Source organism: Carlito syrichta, unplaced genomic scaffold (genome assembly GCF_000164805.1).
Source record: "Carlito syrichta isolate Samal-C Ts95f unplaced genomic scaffold, Tarsius_syrichta-2.0.1 Scaffold113709, whole genome shotgun sequence".
In the NCBI taxonomy this organism is placed as follows: domain Eukaryota; kingdom Metazoa; phylum Chordata; class Mammalia; order Primates; family Tarsiidae; genus Carlito; species Carlito syrichta.
In genome coordinates this window covers 126,622-153,716 of record NW_007057805.1, presented here as the reverse complement: position 1 = coordinate 153,716, position 27,095 = coordinate 126,622, and the positions used below count along the sequence as shown (strand labels likewise).

The following is a 27,095-nucleotide window of genomic DNA, read 5'->3' as shown; positions in this document are numbered from 1 at the left end:
GACATCTGCCCCCCAACCCTCCTGTAGGAACAGCTGTTTGGTGAGCCATTTCCACATGCCACATGTGCAGCCTTGACTTCACTTCAGATAAAGTCTCTCTCCCTGGATCTCTCTGTACTTGTTGTCTCTCCCACTTGCTCTGTCTTCTCACCAGTTTTGAGGCCCTAAGGGCTGTGTGAGGGAAGGGGGGGTAACTTTGGACAGGGCCACTGACAGCCTATAGAGAGCATCTTAATGCAGAAAATGCACCTGCTGGGCTGCTGTGACCCTGCTGGTGCACAGCTGGGAACGCAGAGTTCAGGCTGGAGTTCAGCTTCTGCTCACCCTCGAGCATTGCGCAGACTGTGCCACCAATGCAATGGCCCCAGAGTTGGAGGATTTAGGTTTAACCTGGCTTCTCTGCTTATGAGCTGTGTGACCTCAGGTAAATTACTGAATCCCTCTGAGCCTCAGTTTCCCCCCTCTATAAAATGGTATTAAAATAGCAATTATTGCTTCATAGGGTTCTCAAGGAGATGAAATGAGATGGAGTATGTGCAAAGTACTATGTCAGTATTTATTAGTTTTTAATGCCATTGCCTGACAAAGAAGGTGGGATCTCTTCTGTGTCCCACAAAAGGCTTTGCACTATGGACTTCAGTTTATTAGACAGATTAGGTCAGCATTTCAAAGTTTGGTTCCCAGATCAGAAGTATCAGCATCACAAATGCATATTCTTGGGCCCCACCCCAGACTGACTCAGTCAGAAACTTCAGGGGTAGGGCAGGCTGAATGATAACAGAACAGAAAGAGAAACTCAGATGAGAAAAGACAAGGGTGTAGACACTCATAGTGATTCAATCTTCACCCATGGTCAGCTAGGGAATGTTTAAATGTCTCTCCACGAACAAGGGTACCTGGTGGGTAGCGTCTGCCAATCTCTGTGGTGTAAACACCCGCACCATGGCTGATTTCTCGCTACCAACATGATGTCACTGAGCACAGAGCTAGAAATAGGTGTGTACGGTGGGCTCTCACTAGCCGGGCAAGCCTGCTCCAGCACATGGCTGGTGCCCATTGCATTCACATGGGCTTTGTGCTGGGCACTAGAAGCTTATGCTTACCTATCTCATTGCCACCCACAGCAAGGAAAGTGAAGTCCAGATAAGTTAATAATTTACCCAAGTCACAGAGCTGGTAAGGAGGAAGAAACAGTATTCAAAAGAAGGCCCACGTGCTGCTTAATTGGGATCATAATGCTTAAAACAAATGTGCAGTCCTTCTAATTACAGACTCTAATGCTCTTAGAAAAAAGATTTTATGATAGGAGTGCTTAGTCAAATATGAAAATGTAGGGTAATATAACTGATATGTGTTTGCATGTTCATAGAAAGTATCATTTACCCAAAACCCACAAGGGACACACATCTATATATATATTTGAATCAGGCTCTCACTCTGTCACCTAGCCTGAAGGGTGGCAGCATGATCACAGCTCACTGCAGTCTTGACCTCCTGGGCTCAGGCAATCCTTCCGCCTGAGCCTCCCGAGTAGCAGGGACTACAGGCATGCACCACCACACCCAGATAATTTCACTTTTTTTTTTTTTTTAAGCAACGCTATCTCACTATATTGCCCAGGCTGGTCTTGAACCCCTGAGCTCAAGCAATCCTCCCACCTCAGCCTCCCAAAGTGTTGGTATTACAGGCATGAGCCACTGTACTCAGCCACCATAAATTAATAATAATCTTGCTTCTTTAAGCACTAAAATGTTGGATAATTTAATTATTTATTCAAAAGTATTATTTCCAAAAATCCTTTCTAAAGGAATATCGTGATCCTCTGTCTTCTTAAGGCAAACGTCTTTCCCTTAATATGCAGAGTTATCATCGTGAAGGCAGCAGCCATGCTGTGCTGTGATATAGTGTTGCCCTGTGGGGCTGAAATGTGGAGGACCACTTGCCTTCATTTCTGTGCTTCTGTAAGTTAATCTGCCTACTTTTCACAGTGTCTGTTTCTTTTCTTGCTGTGAGCTGTCACTTCCTGCTCCCGTGAGGACAGTTGTCTCAAAGCCTCTGTCCTTCCAGGAGCTGTGTTTAAGATCCCTGGATGGGATAGCCAGAGACCATGCTTGAAAGAACTGCCTGTAAGGAAAGCATAGATAAGGAGGACGAGGGGGCCAAGGAGCTGTAGTACATGAGCTTGGTGGCATCAACAGGGGCTAAACGCAGTCCTTTGGAAAGGTGACAACTGAATGAGAATCAGAGACTTTGATTAGGTCTGCCATGTGACTCCAGGTCAACATAAGCAAACTGGTCACTCCCCTAGCAGCACACTACAGGAAGTGCTTACCCAGGGTCCATGACCACAGGGGTCCTCTGCAGCTTTCTGACAGAGCTGTCAGTATGTTACCTGGTGTCAGGAGATCTGCATTAGCACCTGGCACCGTGACCACAGAATGGGTGAGCCTGAGTTAGTTTCAAGTCAGTTAATTTCCTTGAGCAGCATCCTTCCCAGTCACCACCCTAGTCCAAGTTCCCACTGAACTTGCCTGGGACCAGCGCCCACTCTGGGCCTCTGTTCTCCACATGGTAGCCACCAGTTATCACTACAGATTCTCACATACGCTCACATATACACATGCCAGCCTCTGCTTAAAACCCTTCAGGTCTTTCGCTTTTTTTTTGAAGGATAGAGACCCAAATCCTCACCACGGCCTGCAAGGCCCTGAGGTCTGTCTCTTCTGCTCACTCTCCACCCTCTTATGCTATTTTCTCCAGTCACAACTACCTTCTCCACATGTTCAAGTGCAACAAGATCCTTCCTGCCAGGGTATCTGCATATGCCATTCCCTGTCTGGAACCCTTCTAACCACACAAACTCTTGCCCTCGGTTCTCTTTTGGCTAGTTCAGGGATTGGCAAACCAGGGACTACAGGCTGAATCCAGCTCACTGCCCATTTCTGCAAATAAGTTTTGTTGAAACACAGCCACGCCCATTCATTTATGCATTGTGACCACTTTCATCTACAACAGCAGATTTGCTGAGACTGTGTGGCCTGAAACGTCTAAAGACTTGCCATCTGGACCTTCATAGAAAAGCTGCCAAGACCTGATCTAATTTTTACCTGTGAATCCTTTTAGGCCTCAGCTCAAAGATCCCTTCCTCCAGGAAGCCTTTCCTTGTCTCCCAAAGTCCAACTTCTCCCAGAACCATGTTCTTTTCTTTCTTGTATTTCTTACTATACAAGCTTCATGAGAATAGGGATCATAGCCGGTTTTATCTGCCTTTTTATCCCTAGAGCCTGGCACAGTGTCTGGTTTTATTGTAGATGCTCAGTAAAGCCTTATTGAATGATGCATGTATCATCTCATTTAACCCTCAGCACATCTATAAGAGGTAGATATTTTTATACTATTTTTACAGATTAAAAATCCTGAGTCCTGGGGAGGTTGGGTCATTAATGTCCTCAAAGTCACACACTGCTTAATACCAGAATGGGGATTCGAACTCATGCTTTCTCCATGCCCAAAGCATATGGTCCTAACCATTGTGCTATTTTGTTTCAAAGAGTCAAGAAGATAATGATGAGCACAGGCTCTGCCCAGTGCCTGGCATGTTAGCAGAGCTGGCACAAACTTCACCAAATTCTTTCCCTGCTTTGTGCCTCAGTTTCCTTCTAGACTTCAGTAGATGAGCCCTCAGGTCCTTTCCTACAGACCCAGGGACTCACCTGGATGGGATTCCTGGGACTGGCACACCCTGCCACTAAAATCGCCACAGCCGATCCTGCCAGCTCATAGCCTCTCGTACCTGCCCAGGATCACACAGGCTTGTCATTTTGCCACTTTGTTCTCTCCCAAGTAGGTAAAAACAGATTCATTTTTCAAGCCCCGAGGGATTTCCGCACATCCCTACCTGCATCCATGGGTGTGCAGGCAGCACTATGCCATTTAATATTTTATGTACATTTAGACAATTGTTCTTTGCACTTAATGCCACCAGGATCCAGCTTCTTCTAGGGAGCAGACATAACTCCCTAGAAGGCAAGGAAAGTCCTTCTACTTCAGAGTCAGCTTCTGCAAACATGTATTGATCACCCTTGCTTTCTGGGCACTTGGCCATGTGCTTTGCTAACATAAATTTCTCTGATTCTGCACAACAACCCTGTTATTATTCCCACCTGAAAAATGTAGGCTTAATGTAGGTACTTCAGGCAACAATAATAATGCTTAATGTAGGCACTTTCATATAAGTTTTTGTTGAATACATGAATGAATGAATAAATGAAACTAAGACTCAGAGATGTCAAGGAACGTGTTGAGGGTCACACAGTTCTCAGAAGATTAAACTGAGATTTGAACACAGATTCCATTTACTACTATGCATCTGGTTGAGTGAGGGCAGGTGTAGGCCATCTCAGCCTAAAGACCTGAGCCCTCCCACAAGCATCTCTTGGTCACCGTGAACTTGTTTGTTGGAGAATACAGCCCTGAAGGGAGTCAGTTAAAAAAGCCTGTATGAATGATCTTGGTCAGGGCCCTGAATGGTTGCTTAGGAGCCTGGCCCAAGGGGATGCAGAGGGCACCAGAAGACCCTCATGTTCTTTCCTCCTCTGCCATGCATAAGCTGGATGACCTTAGGTAAGTCATTTAGCCTCTCTTGACCTCCTTCATCTGCAAAATGGAAGGGAATGAACCTGTCTGCCCACAGTATTGTTGATAAGCAACTTAGATAATGCACATGATGGCTTTTGATGAGCCACAACCAGACATGGGAATGTAAGATAACAGTACCACTGTGTACCTGGTAGGAATACAGCTGACCGGAAGTCAGGAGACTTGGGTTCAAGTTCTGTCATGGCACTTACTGTGCAGTATTGGGAAACTGATTTTGCCACCTATAAGTCTCCCTCCTCTTCTCCCCTTGTTGGAATAACCTGAGACTGTCACAGATGTGACACAAGTTTAAAGGCCTATCCAAAAGCAAGCTCTTTCGAGTCCAGAGCCTTATTCTGTAAGGCCATCCAAAGTTGCATGGACCATAATCACTGCCCCTTTTTCTTTTTTTAACCTCAGATTCAGGGTTCTAGGTTCAAGTTCTCATTAGGAAGGATGCATATAATAACGTATTAGTGTCTTAAGTACACAGAAATGATTTTGACATGTGGGCAGGAAAAGTGATTGAGGTTCAGCTGTGAAACAGTATGGCCAGAGATCCCAGGAACAGATTGAGATGGAATTAGGGTTTCAACATCTTATAGCATAGGTCTGTACCTTGATATAAAACCCACTAAAAATTTTTCTATGTTAACCTCCATAGTGAACACCCTGGCACAAAGGAGTGAATGTTGCCTACACTTAAATCTGATATCTCCAATCATAAAAGTTGAGTTTACATGGGAGAGGAGGTCATGACAAGCAAGAGACCAACTGAGAGCCGGAAGAGGTGATCTGGGGAACAAAGGGAGTTGCTGGTTGGCCAAAGACCTTATTCTCTTAGCCAGAGGAACCATCAAATATGTGCTTGAGCACAGAATGCTGTGAAAATTCAGGATCAAAAGGCAGCTATGGCAAATGCCAAAGGTAAAAGATCAAAAACAGAGCCAGGGAAGGCTAGGAAGACTCCACATCAAGGGAACTCCACCTGGGCTTTATGAAACCCGCAACTCACTTGGTCTAAGGCAGTGTTTTGTTAAACTGTGGATTGTAACCCATTCGTGGGTTGGGAAAGCAATTTAGTGGGTTAAGACCTGCATTTAAAAAAGCAAATCTATACCTAGAATAGATCAGAGTGCAAGGCACACAGCAGGGGTAACTACATTGTTTCAAGCGCTTTGCTTTCAGTCATGTACAAGTGGTTGTTGATGTGTGTTCTGAATTGCAACCGCAATGCAAAACATGCTCAGAGAGTGTGCAAGTGCCTGGTGCAAAGGATCTGGGCACCCTATCTATGCACCACTCTCTCATCAGCCCTTATCGAAGTACCTGGAACATAATTGATGCTCACTACACATCTTCTTTTGCATCCATGAACTCCTAGTCCTGATCACTTGTAAAACTAAATGATTACAGTTTAACAAGATGATACAAGCTAATACTTTTGAAGCCTTACCACATGCCAGAGACTGAGTTGAATGCTTTACATTTTTTTTTATCTCATTTAATCTTCCTATCCACACTACAAGGAATATACTGCTATCATCTACCATCCCTATTGTAGACTCAGAGCAGTTGAGTCTCTTGGCCATATTTCCATAGTTCATGCAGATTCAAATGCAGGCAGGTCCACAATGCTGCACTGCCCCGAGATTGTTATCTGTACTAGGCTTGGGATATAAACATTTAGTTAACATTTGAATCCTTATTCTTTATTCATTGGTATTTGTCATAGGCATTCCTGCCTGAGACCCCACATCCCTGAAGTTGTCCCTTGCTCTTCCTTGAGTTTGGTTCTGAATTATGCATTTAGAAGAGGATATTTAAATAAAGCCAGAGGAAAGGGAGAGTGAGGAACAGGAGAATAAGTCAAGCATCGGGAGTTCTGGCTGCCCGGACTGGCTCTGCCATCAGCTACCAGGGCTCCGAGAGGCTCCCATTTGGACTCCTCATATCCCCACCCCCTGGGGTTTGTCCACTCATCCACCAAGCTTCAGCCTGAGTGACACCTCCTGGGGCGGTCCTTCCCAACCCTTCGTCTCAGTCAAGACCCCATTACAGAGACTCATGCACAGTGCACTGAACTACTCCTCTGTAACACTCATCACACTTGTCACTGTTTAATTATTTAGGTTATCATTTGTTTCAAGCACATGTCCCTGAGTTCTCATTTAATCTTTCCAACCACATTTCATCCCACGAGTGAGACGGCTCTGTCTCATTCACCATCATATCCCCAATGCCTAGCATGGAATTAGCACTTACTAAATATTTGGTGACTGCATGAATAAGTGCCCTTTGGAGGCCCCTGCTCCCAGGACAAGGCCTGGCCTAGAATGGGTGCTCAATAAATAGCTGTTGAATTGAACAATGAAATTCCTTTGGGCAAATCATTTCTGTTTAGTCTTCAGTTACCTTACCTATAAAAGGAGAATACAGGCTCACCCCTTCCAGGTCAAACAGGAATTCCTGAAAGTGCTGGGTATATTTAGAAAGTAGTTTCATTTTTCAAAGTGCCTTGGGACAGAACCTAGGAAAAACATGCCTATTCTTTTTTTTATTTTTCAGGCTGTCATTAGCTCTTGCCTGAGTAGTTCCTTGGGCAGAAAACCCAAAAGGGCTTTGGACAGGAGACTGCAGGAGGGCACTGGCAGCACACCTGCCCAGGCATGAAGGTGAAGCATGTGACTGCCTATGTGAGGAATTCAAGGAAGGCTCCTCTCCAACCTGTCACAAAACAGCCCTTTCTGAGCCCCCTAAAGTCAAGGCAGTCATGGGAAGGATAGAGTAGATATGTGGACCAAAGACACACAACTAAGGACAAAAGGAAGAGGTTTTAAAAAATTTCTACCCAATAGATGAAAGAACTTTCTAACAATGGGAGCTTTCCAAGATGGAATAAGCTGTCCCTGTAGATAGTGAGATCCCCAGGACTGAAGGCATTCAAACACAGACTCTGTAAGTATAAATTTGCTAGAATCCAAGCAGCCAATTAGTGCACTGGTCTAAAAGAACTTTATTATTGTTTTTGGCACCATGAGTGTAAGATCTAGGGTCTACTTCTAAATCAGAGAACCAGGAGACAAGCAGGGCATCACGAGACAGATGGGGTCTTGGGGCATTGTGAGAAAACAGGGGAGCAGGAATGCAGAGAGAAAAGGCCACTGTAGGAAAACTTTAGTAACTCAAAAGTCTCCTCATTCCTGGTCTTCTCTGCTGCCTGAATTTCATTACAGTTGATTCTCATCATTTCTGGTAGTTCTGTTCTATAAAGTTGCCACAAACATTGGATTAGGGAAAATCGAACAATTGCTCCTAGGAAAAATACAAGGTTGGGTTCATGTGAGGCTTTGGTCACATTTTCATTAACCAGTAAATTTGTAACATTGTTTTATGTATGTCTCTGCTCACAGACACCTCATTTAATATGTATCATTGATTCATTACCATTGAACAACAGCACTATCACTCATGCCTGATTGAAGCTTCTCTAACATACGTGCTTTCTCTATAAATTTTTTTGTGTGTAGGAACACTAGACAGCTCTTCAGCACTATGCTTAGGGTAATTTTAAACAGAAAAATTGCCAAGAAAAAAGGCATAAAAATACAAACGATACGGCATGAAACAGACCATGAAAGGGACACATGTTTATGGTATGACAGTCAAAACAAGAAGGCAAAGTGTCACCTCATTCAGCCCCAACTGGGAACATGCGTATTGGGTGACTCAAATATTCTGCTTCTCTGTGCAAGTCTGCGAAAGCACCATGAGTATTAGTCTTGAGGGTTACAAATAGATTTTAGCAAGCAGTTGAATTTGCAAATATGGAATCCACAAGTAATAAGGATCAACTGTACTTGTCTGTGCTTGAGTGTTTGGCTTTTGCCAAGATGTGCCCAGACCTCCATCTCTAATCCCCAACTTCAGGGAAAGGAGGCAGAGTTTGATCTAGTCCTCACCACTCCTTGTGCCAAAGGGAATAAGAACACATGGGCTCTTCTCAGAGACTCTAGTGACAGATAAAATACTATCTGGGTGGGGGTGGAGTTCAGTCTATTCTGATCGGTACTGACAAAAATGCCACTCCTCAATGGTGCTCTCATGGATTGAATGTACTCCCCACCTCACTCGGGGGTTCAGAAGTTAAATTTCCCAGAATAGGGCTGTGAGGATGTTCAGATCTCCTTTCTTTTTGGACAGATGCACTAAGTAAGTTTAATATTTTAATTTGCCTATACCCCAACTACCTCATTTTTCTTGTCTAGCCAAAAATCTCAGATTCTTTTCTAAACATTTTGGGGGATGATCAGATTGGCCTCCCGCAAATTGATGCAAGGTGAGTGCAGGGCAGAGTCCATAAGTAGGAAGACTCATCTGCAGCCCCCTCTCCCACCTCCAGTAAGCTAGAAGGCATTTCAAATTAGCTGCTGAGGAGAGAATTTATCAGAGAGCTCAGGCAAGCAGGAGATTTTTCATCTTACAAGAAAAACACTGCCAAAGAACATGACACAGTCAGGGCATGCCTGGCTTCATTTGTTAAACACACCAGGTGGAGAAGCATCTTGGGAAAGCTGTTGTATAATAACAACTTTGAGCTCTGAGTGGCAGATGCCAGTTGAATTCATGGTTTTAATGATGCGTCTGGGTTGAAGGAAGCTGGTCACTTGCTGTCCTTCAGGAATTTGGGACACTGAAGCCAGGAGAACGCTGCAGGGCAAGGGAGGGTGCAGTGACTTCTGAGCTTTCAGTGGTGGGCTGAGGGTGGCCCAGCCCTGCCCAAGCTGGAAGCAGGTTCGTAGAGGGGCAGCTGGCATGCGATTTGGCTTACTGTGAATTTTTAGTTTTGGGGGTGTTGGCAGCTCTGGTCTGAGCAGTGCCGTGTTAAGCTGACCTTTGAGGTCCCCGGCATCTCCTAGGAGTGGCACCACAACTTCTGGTGCTCAGCTTCACATCCACCCAGAGCCACAGCCAAGTAGAACTGGTGAGGCTGCCAAGTCAGGGAGCAGAGAAAGGACAGAGGTTGGGGATGGAGGAAGGAGAGAGGCAGGGGAAGGACTGGCTGGCAGAATTTATTTGCGCCAAGGCAAATATTGGCTGGCACAGCCTGGTCTTCTCATGGTTACGGCAAGAGTGACCTGAGCATGTCGCTGGCCCTGGCTTTGTCCTCCCCTCCGCCCTGAGCCAGGCTTGAAGTGAGATTCTAGGAATACCGCATGCAAAGATAGAGAGATATATAGATAGACATCTCCATGTGAGATGACAGAACGATAAATTGCAAAATATAGTAGAATCCTCAAAGCACAGCTATAAACAATGTTTCATTTTGTTCTCACAATTTTATGATGCACATAAAGCAGATATTATGATGAGCATCATCCCAATCTGACCGAGGAGGAAATTGAGAAACAGAATGCTAGAAATTGTGGGAGCTGGGACTCCGCCCTGCGCCTCTGACCGCAAAACCTCATGCTCTTTCCACGGCCACACCCTGCCTGCCGCTGCACACGGCTCCAACTCGCCTCCCTGGATCCATCGCCCTTCTCTGCCTGTGGCCTGCCTGCCTGCCTGCCTGCAACCCCACACCTCTGGCCCATGGCCTCCCTGCCTCCCATCACAGCTGACCGACACAAGCTGCTTCCTGAGACTGAACCGGCAACTCTGCCTCTTCCAGCTCTTCCAGGCAGAAGCTGGCTGAAGTGGTGCGGAAGGGAAGGATGTCACTGGGAACTGGCAAACTTCCCCAGGCTGATCTCAGGCAGCAGTGTGATCGGGCACATTACAAGAAATATGCTTAAAATGCAATACTTTAAAACCCTGCTCCTCTGCCCAAAAGCAGCCCCCAGTTTGAAAATTTAAGTAGCTCTAATTTGTTTGCTGGCTGATGTGTGAATAAGCTTCTGCAGTCAGTGAATTTTCCATCAAAGCTGATAAGCAGGAAGTCCCTATGCTTTGGGAGGAAGAACCAGACATATGTGGCCAGAGAAGCCAGAGAGAAAAGGCTCTTCAGGATATACCCTTCCAAAGCCAGCCTGACTGCCCCTTGACCTTTGTCCCCCCGGGGTGGCCAGGGGAGCCAGATTTGCTCACAGGAGGAGGTACTGGTACTTACGAGTCTTTTAATGAACTAGGGGAACACTGCTCTTAGACAGTGGAAAGAAAATGGAAAGCAGGAAGGATGACTGGGAGGGGGCCTTCCATTGCACATTTTCAAATTCTAGTTGTCAATGAGGGGGCCTGTCATATGAAACCTCTCTCGCGAACAAGTGGAGCAGTGGCTTTTCGAGGACTCTCAACATCCTCCGGTCCCTCAGGTCCCTGGGGACTACGAGCTCCTTAGGGCCTGGATGACTCATGTCATATGCCTCCTGCACACCTTCCCTGGCCCCAGTGAGGCAAGCTCTGCACACCCCAGCCCCTCATTCTTGCTGGCCCCACACTCAGCACTCAAGGAGGCCCCAGTTCTGGAATGATAACAGTGTGAGAATTCTACAGTAGAGGCAGGCATAGGGAGTACAGACACAGAGCATTTGACCTGTGTTTGGAGGCTGGGGGTCAGGGGAGGCTTCCTGAGCTGAGTTTTGGAAATGCAAGTTGGTGTAGCCAGGTGAGAAATAGGGGTGAACACGGAAACCTGTGTGTGGGTGCTTCTGAGAGAGCCTGCGTGTCTGTAGTTGACACACCATCTGGCATTGCTGGAGCAGAGCATCTGAGGTGCAGGAGAGGAGGCAAAAAAGGTAAGTAGCACCCAGGACTAGTCACCCTGAAGGTAAATGGGGCCACTGCAGGGTCTGAAGCCCAGGACTGAGGTTCTCACAGATACATTCTCTGGTAGGAAAGCCAGACGAGCTGACCTCCAACTTGAAGAATTTATGACATTCTAGATGTTGTCAACTATTTTAAACCTCATTCCAATTCCCCTTCTCCTGGCTCCTTAATTAAAAGGAAGAAATAAGTGACTTCTCAGTAACCTTCAAAGCAGCCCCCAAACCACCCATCTCTTTCTCTGCTCCCTCCACCCGAATCTGCCTCCTCCTCGAAGTTTCCTCACCAAAGGCAAAGTCACTCCCGCTGGCTCTGGGGGAATCGCCTGCCTGCCTGCCAAACAGCCTCCCCAGTCGGTCCACTGAGGTCTGTCCCCCAGCCGAGGAGCTGGCACTTCAGGCTGCTGATTCCCAGCAATCAAACCCTGCTCCAGCGCACTGAGCTAGGTCCCGGCAGAAGCAGCTTCAAAGGATCTGCATATTTATGGTAAACTCCTTCCTCAAATTGAAAATGCATTAGACAGTAGCAATCACGGCATGCTCAGGGCCGTCTCCCCCCACTGGCAACCTGTCTGCACCTTAATGGCTCTTCTCCTTAGTGCAGATGAGACTGGAGCTATTATGGAGATGGGTCCTAACAAGAGGGGCTGGGGCCAAGGGCACAGAAGTGTGTGTGTGTATGGGGGGGTGGACGGGGGTGAGTGGGCAGGGGGTAGGGGGCCTGGTCTCCATGGAGAACATGACACCCTCCTCACTATTCCTTCATGCCATGTGAAGGCAATGTTAGGGCAGACTCTCATCCTATGGGCAGGGCGTTTTTAATGGTTGTTCTAGGTTTGCTTGCTTTTGCCACAGGACGGGTCTGGAGGAGGGGACAGGAGTGAATCCCATCAGCAAGTCTGCTAAAATTGCCATCGGAGCAACCCTCAAGCCATTTCCTGGAGTTTCCGGAGGCAGAAGGCCGCAATAAGAAATGTGGCTGCCTTTACATGGCTCAGGGGTGCCACAAGCAACTTCTGCTCCTGCCAGTGCTGGATAATCCCGACTCCCCCAGAAAGGGGCAGAGTTGCCTCTGCGTGGGCTTGTGTCAGGAAAGATGGCAGGAGAAGAGATGAAAGAAAGGCAGCCTGACCTCTCAGCAATGGGTGGAGACCTGCAGGAACTGCAGGAGGGTGCAGCTGGACTCTCTCAGCCTTCTAAAGAGGACACTGGATCCCCGAGTCCTTGGTTTGCAAGGGTGACTTGGAAGAGCCATCTCATCCATCCGCCTGCCCCTGGTTAGAATTCTACTCAAATCATTCCAAACAACCAGCCCCTGGAAAGCTGAGCTTATATCAGCTTTGGAAAACAAAATACAGCTATCAGTCACCAGGCTTTTAACTGGCCCACTCCTGGCCAACCCTGCCAGTTTCTCCATCTCTGCAGGAACAGAATAAAATAAATCAGTGGTCCAAGGAATGTGTGACTCAGGTCTCACTTCTATGAAAAGTTCATGTGAAAAGAACCCTGTGTATTTGGTGGAGAGGGAGGCAATAGGAATAATTAGTTGACTCCCAAGGCCCAGCACTCAGAACGAATAAAAGTTTGAAAACAAATTCTAGTAAGCAAGCAAATGCAGAGCATAGGAATTTGGGGTTCAGTTTGAGGAGACTGATGACCCTGCAGTGCCCTCAGTTCTATGCTGTTCAGTTCCTTCTGGAACGTGAAGTTCGGTTTGGGCCTTGTGTTTTAATAAACATCTAGACCAACTGAAAGCAACAGTGGTGAGAGATGTGGAAGCCGTGTCTTGTTGGGAATAGCTATACGCCGCTGCTCAGGAAAGCGAAAAATACGAGCATGACGAACATCAGCTCTGTAGAGTTACAGTTCCTGTAATTTTTTCTTTCTTCAAAAGATGATTAGCTCATGGAGGGCCCGTGACTCATGAATCTTGCATTACTAGCACTTGACACAAAGAAAGTGCTCAAACATGCTAAATTCAGGTATGAAAGAACAAATAAAGTAAAATCAAACTGTTTTTTAAATATTAAGAGCTGGTAAGAAAGAAGATGCACACTACTTCTATTAAGGCAGAATTAAGAGGCAGATTTTGACCCAGTGCCTAGAAGAATTTAAAATGTGTCCCTTGAGAGGCAGTAAATTCCCCAGCCCAGGACATGCTGAAGGAGAGGCTGGGTGGCTGCCTCTCAGGGTATGGTGAAGAACATTCTTGCATTGGGTCAGAGGATTAAATGAGAGGCCCGAAAGTCTCCAACATGTTCTGGGCCAATTTTTCATAGTGAAAAAATCTTGGATTTGAAGACAGCTGGACCCAGTCTGTATGAATGTGGATACACTATTTCCTGGCTATATGAATGTGGATACACTACTTCATCTCTCTCTGTTTCAGTTTCTTCACCTACAAGATGAAAGAATAGCTTTCCTTCAGGGTTGGTAAAAGGATGAGAAATTTTAAATACGTATGTACACCACTCAGCACAGCACATCACGTAGGCGACAATAAATGTTAGCTATTATGATTATGTCAGTAGAGTCAGCTTTCTACGGAACCACAGGCAAGCACAAGAGTGTGCCATGCAAATGTACTTTCAGTAATCCTCGGGTTCAGCTGGGTCAAATGTTGAGAGGTTACCAACTTCATTGCTCAGAGAGAGAACCCTGAGGTATCACCAGTGAGCCAATAGAAAATGTTTAGATCTGCATCTTTAGCTGGGGATGTCAAACCTCGAAGGCTTAATTAGAGCCTGTTAAGCCATTTCCGTTCCTCAGATGAAAGGTGTGCTCAACTTATTACAGCGTTAACAAAGTCGCTCGGGGGCTGCTCAGAATATCTGATCTTTAGACCAAGTTAAATGAAGGAAATTAAGGGCCTTCTAATGCTGTGCTTCTTTTCTCCTAGCTCCTTCCAAAGAGGAGTTCTCCCAAATCAGGAATGGAGAATACACTTCCCTAGTGCTACCCAGGACATCTTCTGGGTGATGAAAAGGGAGGATATGGGATGGAGAATGGAGATCTCACGCGGGCAAGAACTGGGGGATGGAGCTGATGCAAGACTGTTGACTTCTATGCCCATAAACAATAATTGGGAGATGGTCCATTACTTGTACAGGACACTATCGGGAATTATTTCTGCCCCCCATCCCTCAGTCTCCAGTAGAAGCTCCACAGAGTCCCAAGATGGAAAACCTTCTCCAAACAGAATCAAAATAGTAATTTTTAACATGGTAAAAAATAACCCTGAATTCTGAAAGACTATTTTTAAGATGGTAATAATCCTTTAATCAGCCACCGGCAGAGAATGTGGTATTTGGTCCAGACATTTTACCAATTATAACCCACTGGGTCCCTGCGTGGTGCTTCCTAAATAATCAAAACCAGCTCTTAATAGTCACTCACCCAGACAAGAAGAGATAGAACAAAACCAAATGCAAACGAGAAGACGCCATTACTAAAGAAAGCCCAGCGAGCCCAGCAGATCCTTAGGAACCAGGCGCCATCCTGGTTTGCAGCAGGTGGCAGTAAAGCCACAGATCTAGGTAAAGGGTTTTGATTTGGGGGCTTGGGGATTCCAGGAAAGTGAGGAACAGCCAAGAGTGGGAGCCCCAAGAACATGGAGTTTGCAGCTGGACAAGCCTGAGCATCAATTCCAGTTCTGCCCAAAGTCCTTGGTAACCAAAGGACTGAGTTCCTTACCTCCCTGAGCTTCAGTCTTCTTATTGGTGCAATGAGAATGTACCTACCTTGAAGCGTTGTCCTCAAGATTGGAAGTGACTTGTGCAAAGTGCCCATGTGACGTCTGGCACACAAAAGGTATTCAAGAGATGTTATTTCTCCTGCTCCTAGTCACGTTCCCCTCCCCTACCTTGGATGGGACTGGGAGAATATTAAAGCAGAGATACTGACATTCCTCCCATCCTGGAAGAGAAGCCCAATTAATTATCACTCCCTAAACCATTTTTTCATCCTGTAATAAGCAGGGGAAGGACACCTGTCAAGAGGCAAAGATTGGGCGGTGATTGGGATGGGACCTGGGGACCAATGCTGTGAAGCTACATCTGTGCCCATGATACATCATGCACAGTTTTCACTGGGTCCTGATGGCATCTGAGCCAGATAGGCAAGCAGCAAGACACTCGCCAGATTTGTTGAAGAAAAATGGGTAATAAAGAGGATAATCGCCATCCCCTTTATAAGTCCAATCAGGAGTGTGTGTCCCTTAGGGTAGCTGAAGTTCAGAAATACCTTCCTCTCTAATGGTCACTTCTGCAGATTCCATTATTAGCTCAAAAAGATGGAGGTGGGATGTGGGGAGGTCAAGAAAAAATTCTAATTCTATGCATGGAGGCTGCAGTTCACTAACACTCTTCAACAGGGCAGTAGTTGTCAGTGTGTAGTCTGCGGACGTCGGTATTATAATCATCTCTCTGAGTGCTAGTTAAAAATATGCAGATTCCTGAAACATGCCCAGTTTTACTAAGCCAGAATGTAAGGTTGTGGGTCCTCGGGTGCACAGTTTAAAACTAGCATCCTCGGCCATTTTCATGCACACTGATGTTTGGGAAGCCTGCCCTGTACCACGAATGTATGCCACTGATGAAGAAGCTGTGGACGATGTTGAGGATGCCACAGGGCACAGTCCCTCGCTGGCCTGGGCTGGGGGCTGAAGGCTGGGACCTGGTGGCTGATGCTGCTGCTGCTTTTTCATGACTCAGGCAGTCCTGTGGCCTTGCAGCTGGCACAAGCCTGCCTGAGTGGCGGCTGCTGGAGAAGCAGAATTAAGGTGAAGAGGTACTTGGAGCCTAATCACCTGACCTCCAAGTGGAGGGCGGGATCAGGGCCACTGCCCAACTCTGCCACCACAGGTGGCTCTTGATGGAGGGGTGCTGGAAGTGGGCTTTTTCCAGAAAGCACTTATATAGAGGACTGAGGTCCAAGGGTAGGTTTTCAAAGCCTGGGTCGGGCTTTCTACGGAGTGATCTGGGGCTTGGTGTGAGCATTACACCCCTCCACCATTATTGTCTCTATCCCCCTTTTCCTGTCCCCGTTGTATTTCTCCTCAGGGCACTTATCACCACTGACACTATGTTATATATGTATTTGTTTGCCTATTGTCTGTCCCCTACTAGAATGCAGGCTCCACAAAAGCAAACACTTTCTGCGTTTATAAAAACCTATAACTACACGAGAGCCTGGTGCATAATCGGCACTCAACAAAGATTTCTGGAAAGAATGAATGAATGTTCTTCACTTCACATGCTCCAAGCATACTGGGGCTCAGAAAAAGCCTGCCTGACAATTTCCCTACAGGCTGGCAGCCTTACTTGTTCAGGGAATTATGAGCCCGAGGGCACGATCTGAGTTTAATAACCCAAATTTGTACTTACTATTTTCTATGCCAGGCTTCCTCCCCAGACTGTGAGCTCTCTTTCAGTGCAGGGGCCATGTCTTTTTCAGTGTGTTTCCCGCAGGCCCAGCACAGTGCCTGACACATAGTACATGCTCAATAAATGATTTGTTAGATCAATGAAATGATCATTTTGTGACATGCCATTCCTGTTGTTTCTGACTGCCTACCTAACCCTGCTCCCAGCTGACAAATTACGGAAAAGGTCAGTAGCTATTTTGTCATGAGCTGCTGTCATTGCTCAAAGACAATGCAGCTCCAGCCCAGAGTTGTGAGGAGTTGTTGACAGCGTCAGCACAAGGAATCTGGGCTCTACTCTCTGTCTGGGACTCTTTCCTTTTACTGTGTTGTCTTCCAAGAAGGGTGACCTGGTCTCATGGCCCAGCATAACCACTGGCCTTCTAGAAAGAATCACACTGAATCTCGTAAGAAGGGCTTGATTGGAACCTCTCAGACATGAGGACAGAGTAGCAGAAGATAGATATGACAAGGCCCCCAGCGGTAGAGCTTCATCAATCATCTCAGGTTCATGCCTGTATCCATTCCTGGGCCTTATCCTAGGCCTACTCGATTCGTGTGAAGTACAGTCTAAAAATCTGCATTTCTAACAAATTACCAAGGAGATTTTGATGTATAATTTGCCATAAAATAAAACACCACTTTAGAGGTGGACATATTGGGACCCCAAACCAGATCTGCCATTGCTAATTGTTCAAGGACAAGTCAATCTCCCTGAGCCTCAGTTTCTTCAAGCGTAAAATGGGAATTAATAAAAAGTACCTATTATGTATAGTAAATGAGAATATACATATGACACACTTGACACACTTAATGTGGTATCAGGCCCATGGCAAGGGGCTAATAAATGGAAGTTGCTGTGATGAGGGTGGTGGTGGGGGTGGTGATGATAAGGAAGACGATGTTTCTTCATAATCTCCTGAAAAAGAATCTTGCAACCCCTTCAGTGGCGCGTCCCCTTGTTCAGCCACGGATCGTCAGGAAGCTCTTCAAATACCACTTCCTGCTGCATGTAGTGCCAGGCTTCCTACTTGCCAGCCTTCTCTAAGGTTGGAGATGGGCTAGTCGAATAACAGGGGGCTGATTATTAGGGTGATGGCGAGGGTGAGAGACCTTCAGAGGACACATAGAGTGGCTGTCAGATGTCTATTTCCTTTGACAAGAGAGAACGGGAGGGAAGGAGAGGGAGGTTAATGGAGGAGAGTGAGAAAGGGAGTAGGAGCTGGAAGGAGCCATGAAGGACGAAGCATCCCTGAGATGATGGGAGCAGACAGCTAGCAGAGAGGAGGCATGTGATTGGCATGGGGGTGCGGGCTGTTGGGTGGTCAGAGAAGAGCTGACAGGAGAGAACCAGACGTCTCTTCCAATGCCGTCCCTCAGCCAGCCGATGTGGGATCCAGTCTGTGCCCCACCAGCAGGCTCCCTGACCTCCACCATGGGTTCCAGGGTTAGGGCAAGACACAGGGAGTAGAAGGATCCAAAAGAGTGGACAGGGCCTGGGAGTTCCTGCCTTCCATGACACTCCTTTGATTCCCTGCTCGCCTTACAAAGCATGATTACTTTCTCTTGGTATTTGGCTGAGGGCGCAGTCTCTGACACATGCTGGCTAAGCTGGCCAGGAAGGAGGAGGCCGGTGCAGACCTTGTCCAGGATGTAGTCTGCTGCCCTTGGGGATAACTGGGAGCAGGAGGCCACCCTGAGTGTCAAGGAGTCAAAGAAATGGGCTGAGGACAGAGAAAAGAACAGAGAGGAGAGCTCTGCCATGATGGCGGCACAGCGAGGCTTACCTGCCGAAAGCCATTCCTTGTGAACTGTAAGATTTTCAAGGCATAGTTGGACCTCTGGCCTTTGCTGTTGAATTCAATGTGGCCGGTAAGACCTTCCAATTCTACCTGTCCAAGAGAGAGTGAGTTACAGCACCAAACAGGCCCCATGTTCCACTTGCTTGCTCCACAAGCAAGCATTCTACACAGGGACCACTTAAGGATACCCAAAAGAAGGGAAGCCATCATGATCCAGTCTCCTGTCCACCTCCCAGCCACAGCATTTTGAGATGCCAAATGTAATGTACATGGAGACAATTCAGACTTGACTGAGGATGGAGATGGAGAAGGAGAAGGATGCCCCAAACTCAATAACTCCATACCTACTGCACAAACCATCACAGTCATAATGCTAACTTGGACTGCCCCTCAGCCTCTCCTCCAGGCCTCTGGCTGCCAATAGCATCTATGCTCTCTGGACAGCTTCTCACCTGCCCCCTAGCCTGCAAGAAGTCAGGACGACACAATGCTTGACTCTGAATGCAAAATTCAAGACACTCTGCACAAGCCTTCTCCAAAGGGAGATGGCTTCTGCATGGGGTAAAGACCCAGGTCCATCCACCACAAGAGGATTGGCTGGGGAGAAGAATGCTGGCAAAATCCAGCCAAGCTAGAAGACCTGAGCCTGTGACTCCTGGAAGAACCCGTCTCCTGAAGCATTGCCTTTCCCCAGCTGCGTGGAGCTTTGCCAAGCAGAGAGGCCAGGTTCTATGACTGGAATTCAGGGGCCCATTAATAGTCTAAGGTTCGAGGGCCATTGCCTTCTGAACAAACTTCCATGGATTCTCAGTGGTAACTAGGGATTAGAGGACAAATGTAACCCATGATCCACTCAACCAGGGTCACCACAAGTCACTGACTTATCTGGGGCTGTGATCTACTGGGGATGCCTGGGATTGAAGACTCTTGCATCTTAAACTGAGGTCCCGCCCATTGGGCTGGGCGTGAACCTGCAGGGCCTCAGCCGTTCCTCACCATGCGCAGGTAGTTCATGAGGCTGGTGCCATGCTGCCAGATCTGGGCCGAGCCACAGGACAGGGGCTTCACGCCGATCTCCTGGCTCCGGTTCAGCTCCTGCACCGCGGTCACCACAGCATAGACAGCGTCAAACAGCAGAGCCGAGGAGAGCTGGGAGAGGCCAGGGAGCAGGCAGAGAGAGGAAGGGCAGGGGTGCAGAGGAAGGGAGGGGGGTGGGAGAAAATAAGAGGAATGGAGAAGTCAAAGAGAAAGCAAAAGAAAGGGAAGTAAGGGCCCATCTTCTTTGCCCTTGAGCCACCTTCTGTCTTGGCCACTTTGGCTAATGATCGGGTACTCACCCAAGGCAGATAATGGTGGGGCAAAGGCTTCCCTGGGATTGAAGCATCAAGCTCCCACTTTGGGCTCCAAATGATTTAATGGGCATCATTTTCTCTCTTTGCTCCAGAGAAACAAGCAACTTCCATTGCTCCCAGAAATCCTCAAGAAGGGGGCAGGGTTGCTTATCTCAGGAAAAGTGGAGGAACCTGGCTACTCCCTCAGGTTTGCCCATTCTACAAGGCTCAGTTGAAGGTCACTTCCTCTTGGAAGACCCCATGATAACCTTTCTTCCTAGATGTCCTTACTACTACAATCTGCTTTGTACTGTCCAATTTGATGAATATGTATGAAGCATATGTTAAGTTCAAAGCCCAAAAATGAGTCAGACCCTGTTCCTGTGAAAGATAACAGTGGGATGGGGAGGGAGCTGTGAGGAGACAGGACACATATAAGGGTAACATTAGACTGAGATGGACCGACAAAGGCCTGGGGGAGGGGAATCCTAAGAGGGAGGTATTTGATTGAATGACCAAGAAAGCATGCCCGACAAGAACTGAGCACTGATGGATCTTGGTAGATCACTTATTGGCTATGGAGTGGGAACAGCTGGGGAGGGAAAAAGACATTCCAGAGGGTGGAACCGCAGGAGCAAAGACTAGGAGGTAGAAAGTATGGAGCATACCTGGAAGGAGGCATGGAGAGGTGAGAAGACAATACATCAGACTGTATTGGCTGTGGATGGCCTGAAAGCCAGGGAACAGGTCAGTGCATTTGGGTGTCCATTTCTATTACAATGTGAGCTCCTCAGGGCAGGGAACACGCAGGACCTTAAACTCTACATGTTCTACAGCATCTATCATGGAACCTGACATGTGGTTGGTGCCCAAGACTCATTTCTTGACTTGACTTGAATTATCTCTTGACTGAAATCTGCCCACTACCCAATGAGTGAACACAATGTGTGCAGTCTCTGGAGAGGGGAAGGCTGAGGTGTTTGAGTAGAAGTGGTCAGAGCAGAAAGACAGGACGCTTGTCCTTGGCCTGTGTGCAATCGAGGAGGAGAGAATACTCTGCTGTGTTCATGTACACAGGTCCCTGGTAAAAAATAAAAACCTACTAAATGCAATTGACTGTACAGCCCACACTGTACCAGGGCCTTGAGGGGGGCCTAGGAAGGCAGGTAGAGGCCTCCTGAGAGGGGTGATGTTGCGGGGTCTAGACGTCCGCATACGATCCTGTTACAAGGCAGGCTCCTTCACTGAAGCATGACATTCCACCACTGGCGACTCAATACCTCCCTTCCATGCCCCCTCTTTCAACTGAGGGCACCTTTGCAAGAGGCTGGAAGGGCACTCTCCCATGCGACAGACTTCTTACACCCGCTTCCTTCCTGCCCAGGCCCCGGGATGCTGGACCCTCCAAGGCTGGAGGGAGGCATGTCATCTGGGGTTTTCTCAAGCTCTCCAGAAAGAGTGAAAGCAGTGAGTGAGTGGTGCAGAGGAAGGATCTGGAAAGCAGAAACACCAAACCCAGAGTACACATCCTAGTCCCTCACTTATATGCTGAGTGATCCCTGGGCACGTGAGCCTCTCCAAGCCAGCAGCAATTTCTGTATCTACAAAAGAGAAGTGGTGGTCCCTGCCCCATGGCTTTGTAAACTGCCTGCATCAGAAAGTCAGCGTTCCTGAGGGCAGGGACTGAGTACCTATAGGTCCAGACAGGTGTTAGCAGGTGCTCAGGAGACAGGTGGTGGCAGAATTGAGATTCTGGGAAGTAGCAAGAATGGGGAGCTGCCCAGGCAGAAAGCAGGCTAGATGGTTTACCTTAGCTCCTGCCCAGTTTTGTAACACATTGGGCCTGTGATAAGAACTGGTGAGCTGACTTTGAATCATCTCTTTAAAAGGCAATTACAAAGAACAATAGCGAGTAAAGTTTCTCTGCTCCAGTTCAAGTTGACCTGCATTGCAAAATGACTTGACCAGTGCATGCTTCCTTCCTCCCTTTCCCTCTCTTCCTCCCTCACTTGCTTCTTCTCTCTTTCCTTTCCTGCTTCTTTTCTTTCTTGCCACATTTATTCGGCCCCCACCATCTGGCAGATGCTGTAGACCTCAACACCTCCCCATTCTCCAAAGAGACATCCCACTGGGTCATTGAGTCTCCTTGGTCTCTGTTGAGCCTCCCACCTTCCAATCCATCTCCCCTCCTGTCTGTCCCCTGGTCCCAAAACCAGCTGGGACCTGAAGTCTAAGCAGATAAGGGCACCCAAACCCCATGATGGGAATCAGCTGAAACCCAGTCCTGTGGAGCTGGCTGAGCTGGGCTGAGCCAGCCTGACTGGCCACACTCCTGAGTCCCTCCATCCATCGTCTTCCGCTCCCTCTTCTCCACCCTCTTGCCCTGCATGTTCGCCACGCAGCTTCTTCTTCATTTGACTTGAGGCTCACCTGCACGGCGCCAGAGGCTCCTCAGCAAGCCCACAACCGTCCTTGTCCTTTGCACATAATTCACTTTCCCCTGAGTCCATGTGGCTCTTTTATTAATTTAATGGGTCTTTTACATTTCCTTGCCAAAAGGACATATGGAAATTATGAATGCTATACACTCTCCCTTTTCGACTTAGACAAACCTGAGGTGGAGGCAGTTACCCCTATAGATAATGGCTTGTGGATCCTTCCTTTTGGCTACTTAAATGATACCATAAGAAATGTCTGCCCCACCTTCACTCCTGCCTCCCAGTTAATCTCTCTGTTCTAAGTTTCCCAAAATCACAGGATGTTTGAACTGGGAGGGATCTTAGAAATCACCTAGTCTGACTCTGTCGTTTTACAAATAAGGAAACTGAGGCTCAAGGAGTTCTCCTCCCGCCCAAGGTCACAAAGCAAGACACTGCAGGGCCAGGCCTGGAAGCTCAGCACCTTCCTCGCTGCAGCACAGTCTTTCCACCTCACTGCCGATATGGCTCCCCTCAAGAAGCCCCTGCTATCTTTGCTCTATCAGATATGTTCTTGTGCCTCGTCTCCCAGGGCAACTTCGGGCAATCTTTCAGAGTCCTATGATCTTTTCAACAACAGATGGGATAGTGGGACGCTTGGGCCAGGGCTCGGAGTAGACAGGGTGGTGGGCAGGCTTCTCTAATGCCCTGGGTTCTGGACTGACTAGTTTGTCCTCTGTTAGCCCATCGGCTAAGAGTCATTAGCCATTGGCTGCTCGCAAGCACCCATTCTCCCCTTCTTCCTCCCGTTTTATTTAGTTGCCTTCCCCTCCCCCAAGCTGCCAGGCTCTTCAGAGGAGGCTGACCCAGCCCTGGGTCCCAGGTGAGCTGGATTGGTCCAATAGGCATCCCATCCTTCCCACGTCCAGCATGTGATTCAGGACTAGGCAAGTGACCCAATTCAACCAATGATACACGAAGAAACTGAGGTCTGGAGTGAGGGTTTTACTGCTCAGGAATGTTTCCTTCCTCCTAAGAAAGACAGCCCTTCCCCCTCTGAATAGTTCCATGCCTACTCGGTAGCCATTCAAACTGAGCCTGAGCAGCACGTTGGTACCAATGGGGATAGGGCAGAGATGAAAGGGACCCGGTCTCAGCCACAGCACCCTGGCATCTTGCTAAACCATGCAATAGCACATGTTCTTTTTCTGCACAAGTCATTCTAATTCAGGGCTTCTGCTGCTGAGAGCCAAGAGCACCCTCACTGGCACTGAGGCCCTAGGGATCCCTTTCCTCTCAAGGGCATTGTTGCGCCAGGCCCCAGAGTCTACAGGCCCGCGCTATAGGCCCCTTCTCCCTCTGGCAAGGCTGTGAGCTGGTCCCTGAGAGACCCTCATCACGGCAGACTTGCGGAGGAAGTTTGCCATGCCATTTCTCACATCCTCCCACCAAGTCCCAAGCTTGTTCCTGCCACACGGCTGTCACTATTCCCACTCCGTCTGGGATGTGGTTTTCTTGGCTGATGCTCTCTTATTAGCACATGATCTGGATGCTAAGAGATCAGCGTGTGCCTGTTCGCAATGTTCTTTGGCATCTCTAACTTCAGGGCCTTCACTATTCTTTGAGTCTTTCTAGTAATAACCCTAGCTGGGGCTGCTAGGTGGTGGGGGGTAGGCGGAAGGAAAATCCTCAAGGTTCTGGTCTCTACTCTAAAGGCGGCCTTCAGAAAAGTGGTACAGATGACATGTCCCCAGTAGTCTCTGGGCTTCATGGGTCCCCTCTGCAGTCCAGCCAGGACTGGTCCAAGTTGACATCTCCTAAGCCCCCAAAATCTCCTCCCCCAGTGCAGTCTTCTCTCTCTCTCTCTCTCTCTCTCTCTCCTGGCAATCTGCCCAGGCCTCTCACCTGCATCCTCCAAACTACTTCTCTGAGAACTCGCCTCCCATCCCTCGTGCCTCCAGCTATCTCCCCCAGTCGCCAATTTCCTCCCCTCACCCAATTTCACCTCCGATGGTGTGTGAGCCTGTAATCTCTCTGCCTCATCAATTTTTCCATCTCGTTCCAGATCTCCATCCCGAAGTGTGTTTTTTGCTCTCCTAATTGCTTTCCCCCTCTGCTCTTATTGACTCATTTAGATCTGGAAGGCACTTGGGACTACAGTCAGGGAGAAGCAGTTTATGTTACAAAGGCTCTCTGCCCATGTCTCCACTTCCAGGCCCCCTGGAGCAGAGAGCATCCCGCCACTTCCACTCTTTCCCTCATCTTCCCAGCTATCTCCTTTTCTGCTCTGCCTTCCTGGGCCTCCGCTCTCATCTGCATGTGCATGCCTCTCAGTTTTGTCTCTGCTTTTCCTGTCCTTGTCTCTTCTAAATATTAAATCCCCCAAATGGCTCAATCCTCATTTAAAATCCTCTCCTTTTCCTTGGCACCAAAACGTTGCTTGGCAATGAACGCTCGATTCTCTTGTTTTTATATTTTCATTTGGTTCTTCATTGTTATTTTCTTTTGAGCTGTTTGCAAATTGTTTAGGGGAATGAAAAAGTCTGTATAAATTAAGATGAATCCATCCTGACTCAGGGAGTCGTGGCTGAGTCCCTTCCCCCTCCTCTGACATGAAAATAAGAATATCTCCTAAATGCACACCTGTAACCCTCATCTCTGCCTAAATCCCAGATGACTGGATTCCCAGGATCCTCTTGGATGCCCATTTGTTTCTGAACCTCTGTAGCTTAAACTCTACCCCTCATATAATACCAGGACAGGAACCATTCAAATCTCGTGGAATAGTTCTTACAATCTGGATTTTATTTGACGAAATAAACACTTAATTACAAACATCTGCTTTAGCCTAAATTCTAATTACTTAATCTAGCCATCTGTAATTTTAATGATTTTCCACAATTTTCGTTCTTTGCAGCGTGATTAATAGGAATGGCATATGAAACGGGTGGGTATGTGTCACCACTCATGACACTCCTGCTTGCGTTGGCCCAGGCAGAAGCATGCCAGCAGCCTGCTGTCAGCCACCTGGCAGGTACGGCCTGGGGGGGAGGGGGGAGTGGAGCTTTCTTTTGGTTACCTTCAGTTCACCCACTTCCCTCTGTGCCCTTAGAACTGGGCTCCCTTTCCCAAATGCTCCGCCTGGAATATTGGCAGACTGACTCAGAGGAGATAAAGAGAGCAAGCCTCATACTCAAGTGAGGGGAAAAAGGCAAAGGAGAGAAGAAAATGCCAAGAGTGGAGAGAGAGCACAGAAATATCAGGTGTAGGAGAGAGAAACAGAAGGGAAGTTTTAAGGAATGCAGGGTAAGAAAGGTGGGGGAGAAGCAAGTTCCCACGGAGGAAGGAGCTGGCTGCAGTCTTTGTAGAAGGCAGGAGATGAGGGAGACAACACCAGGCTGTTTTCCGGGAACTGCCTCCCTCTCGCCTTCCAGCTCCCCAGTACATGAAAGAGCCAGGCTGTCTGTGCTGAGAATTTCTTAGCCCCCAGAGAGACAAGAAGAGGCACAGCTTTTCAAAAGGTAGCTGCTAAAGTGAGAAGCCTTGAGAGAGCTTTGTTACTATTGTCACTGCTGTGAACTTCCTGTCCACACTCCGAGGTGTCTATAACATTTTCTCTTCCCTCTCAGAGACAATGGCCGGAAGGTTCTCCAGTACTGAGAGGCAGATGTAGGCTCTAGTCCAGGCTGCATTAGCATGCTGACCTCAGCTGACCTCAATGTACCACCTAGCTCTTCTGTGCCTCAGTTTCCCCATCTGTCAAAAAAGGGTGCATGATCACTCTTAACTGCTACTAGGATGCCCTGAGGAGAAGAGGTCAAAGAGGAAGTTTTCATGGAAAGGGTTACAGGAATCTTTAGCTCTGTGCCGAGGTGAAACCCAATGGGATGAGCGCCCCACTCACCCATTTTATTGGTAAGAAAACTGAAGGAGCTTGAGTGAAAGAAAGCTGACGGAAGTAAAAGTAGAGTCTGTGACTAGAACAGGAACCAGCTGTAGGCCTAAGGCCTTCAGTGGGTCTCCTCACACCATCCTGAGGCAGCCTTGAGTGGGTGTGGCTCAGCCTCCCTTTTCTCTTGGTCTCCACCCCCAGCACAGAGAGAGCCTCAGAGAAGGCTCCCACTAACCAGATGCCCCCAAACATTCCTGGAGAGTGTGAGATGCTGAGGCCTTGGGAGGTCTAAGACGGGACAGAGAAGACAAATGAGGTCAGGGTTTCTATCTTTTAAAACTTCCCTGGATCCTGTGCCTTTGGGAGGCTGAGGTGAGTGGATTGCCTGAGCCCACGGGTTCGAGACCCACCTGGGCAACTTGGCGAAACCTCATCTCTACAATAAATCAAAAATTAGCCGGGCGTGGTAGCGCGCACCTATAGTTACAGGTACTTGGAAAGCTGAGGCGGAAGGTTCGCTGGAGCCCAGCAGGTCGAGGCTACAGTGGCCGGGAATAGCCACTGCACTCCAGTCTGGGCGACAGAGTGAGACTCCAACTCAAAAAAAAACAAAACTACCCTGGGCTGCTTCCACATGACAGGACACCCTCTCCAGGGCCCCTGCTCCATGCCTTGCTCACAGCATCCAGTTATTTGCCTCCCCTTCTTCTGGAAGGCCTTCTGTGACCTCTGCAGGCAGAATTTAGGGGTTTCTGTCTGCTTCCGCAAGAGGAACACACCCCTAGGAACTATCTTCCTGGAGGCAAGGGGCCTCCTGTTCCAGCTTGGT

General features: G+C 47.9%; 1 protein-coding gene across 1 annotated transcript in view; it reads right to left on the bottom strand.

Moving 5' to 3' along the window:
• The window catches only part of LOC103274601 (glutamate receptor ionotropic, kainate 4), a gene marked incomplete at its 5' end in the record, with an annotated part of 136,214 nt that overhangs the window by 44,235 nt on the left and 64,884 nt on the right, over positions 1 to 27,095 (bottom strand). Inside the window, 2 exons of the mRNA XM_008072040.2 lie at positions 18,612 to 18,716; positions 19,623 to 19,775. Of these exons, the coding sequence (XP_008070231.2) occupies positions 18,612 to 18,716; positions 19,623 to 19,775 (258 nt within the window). The remainder of the gene's footprint in view (positions 1 to 18,611; positions 18,717 to 19,622; positions 19,776 to 27,095) is intronic.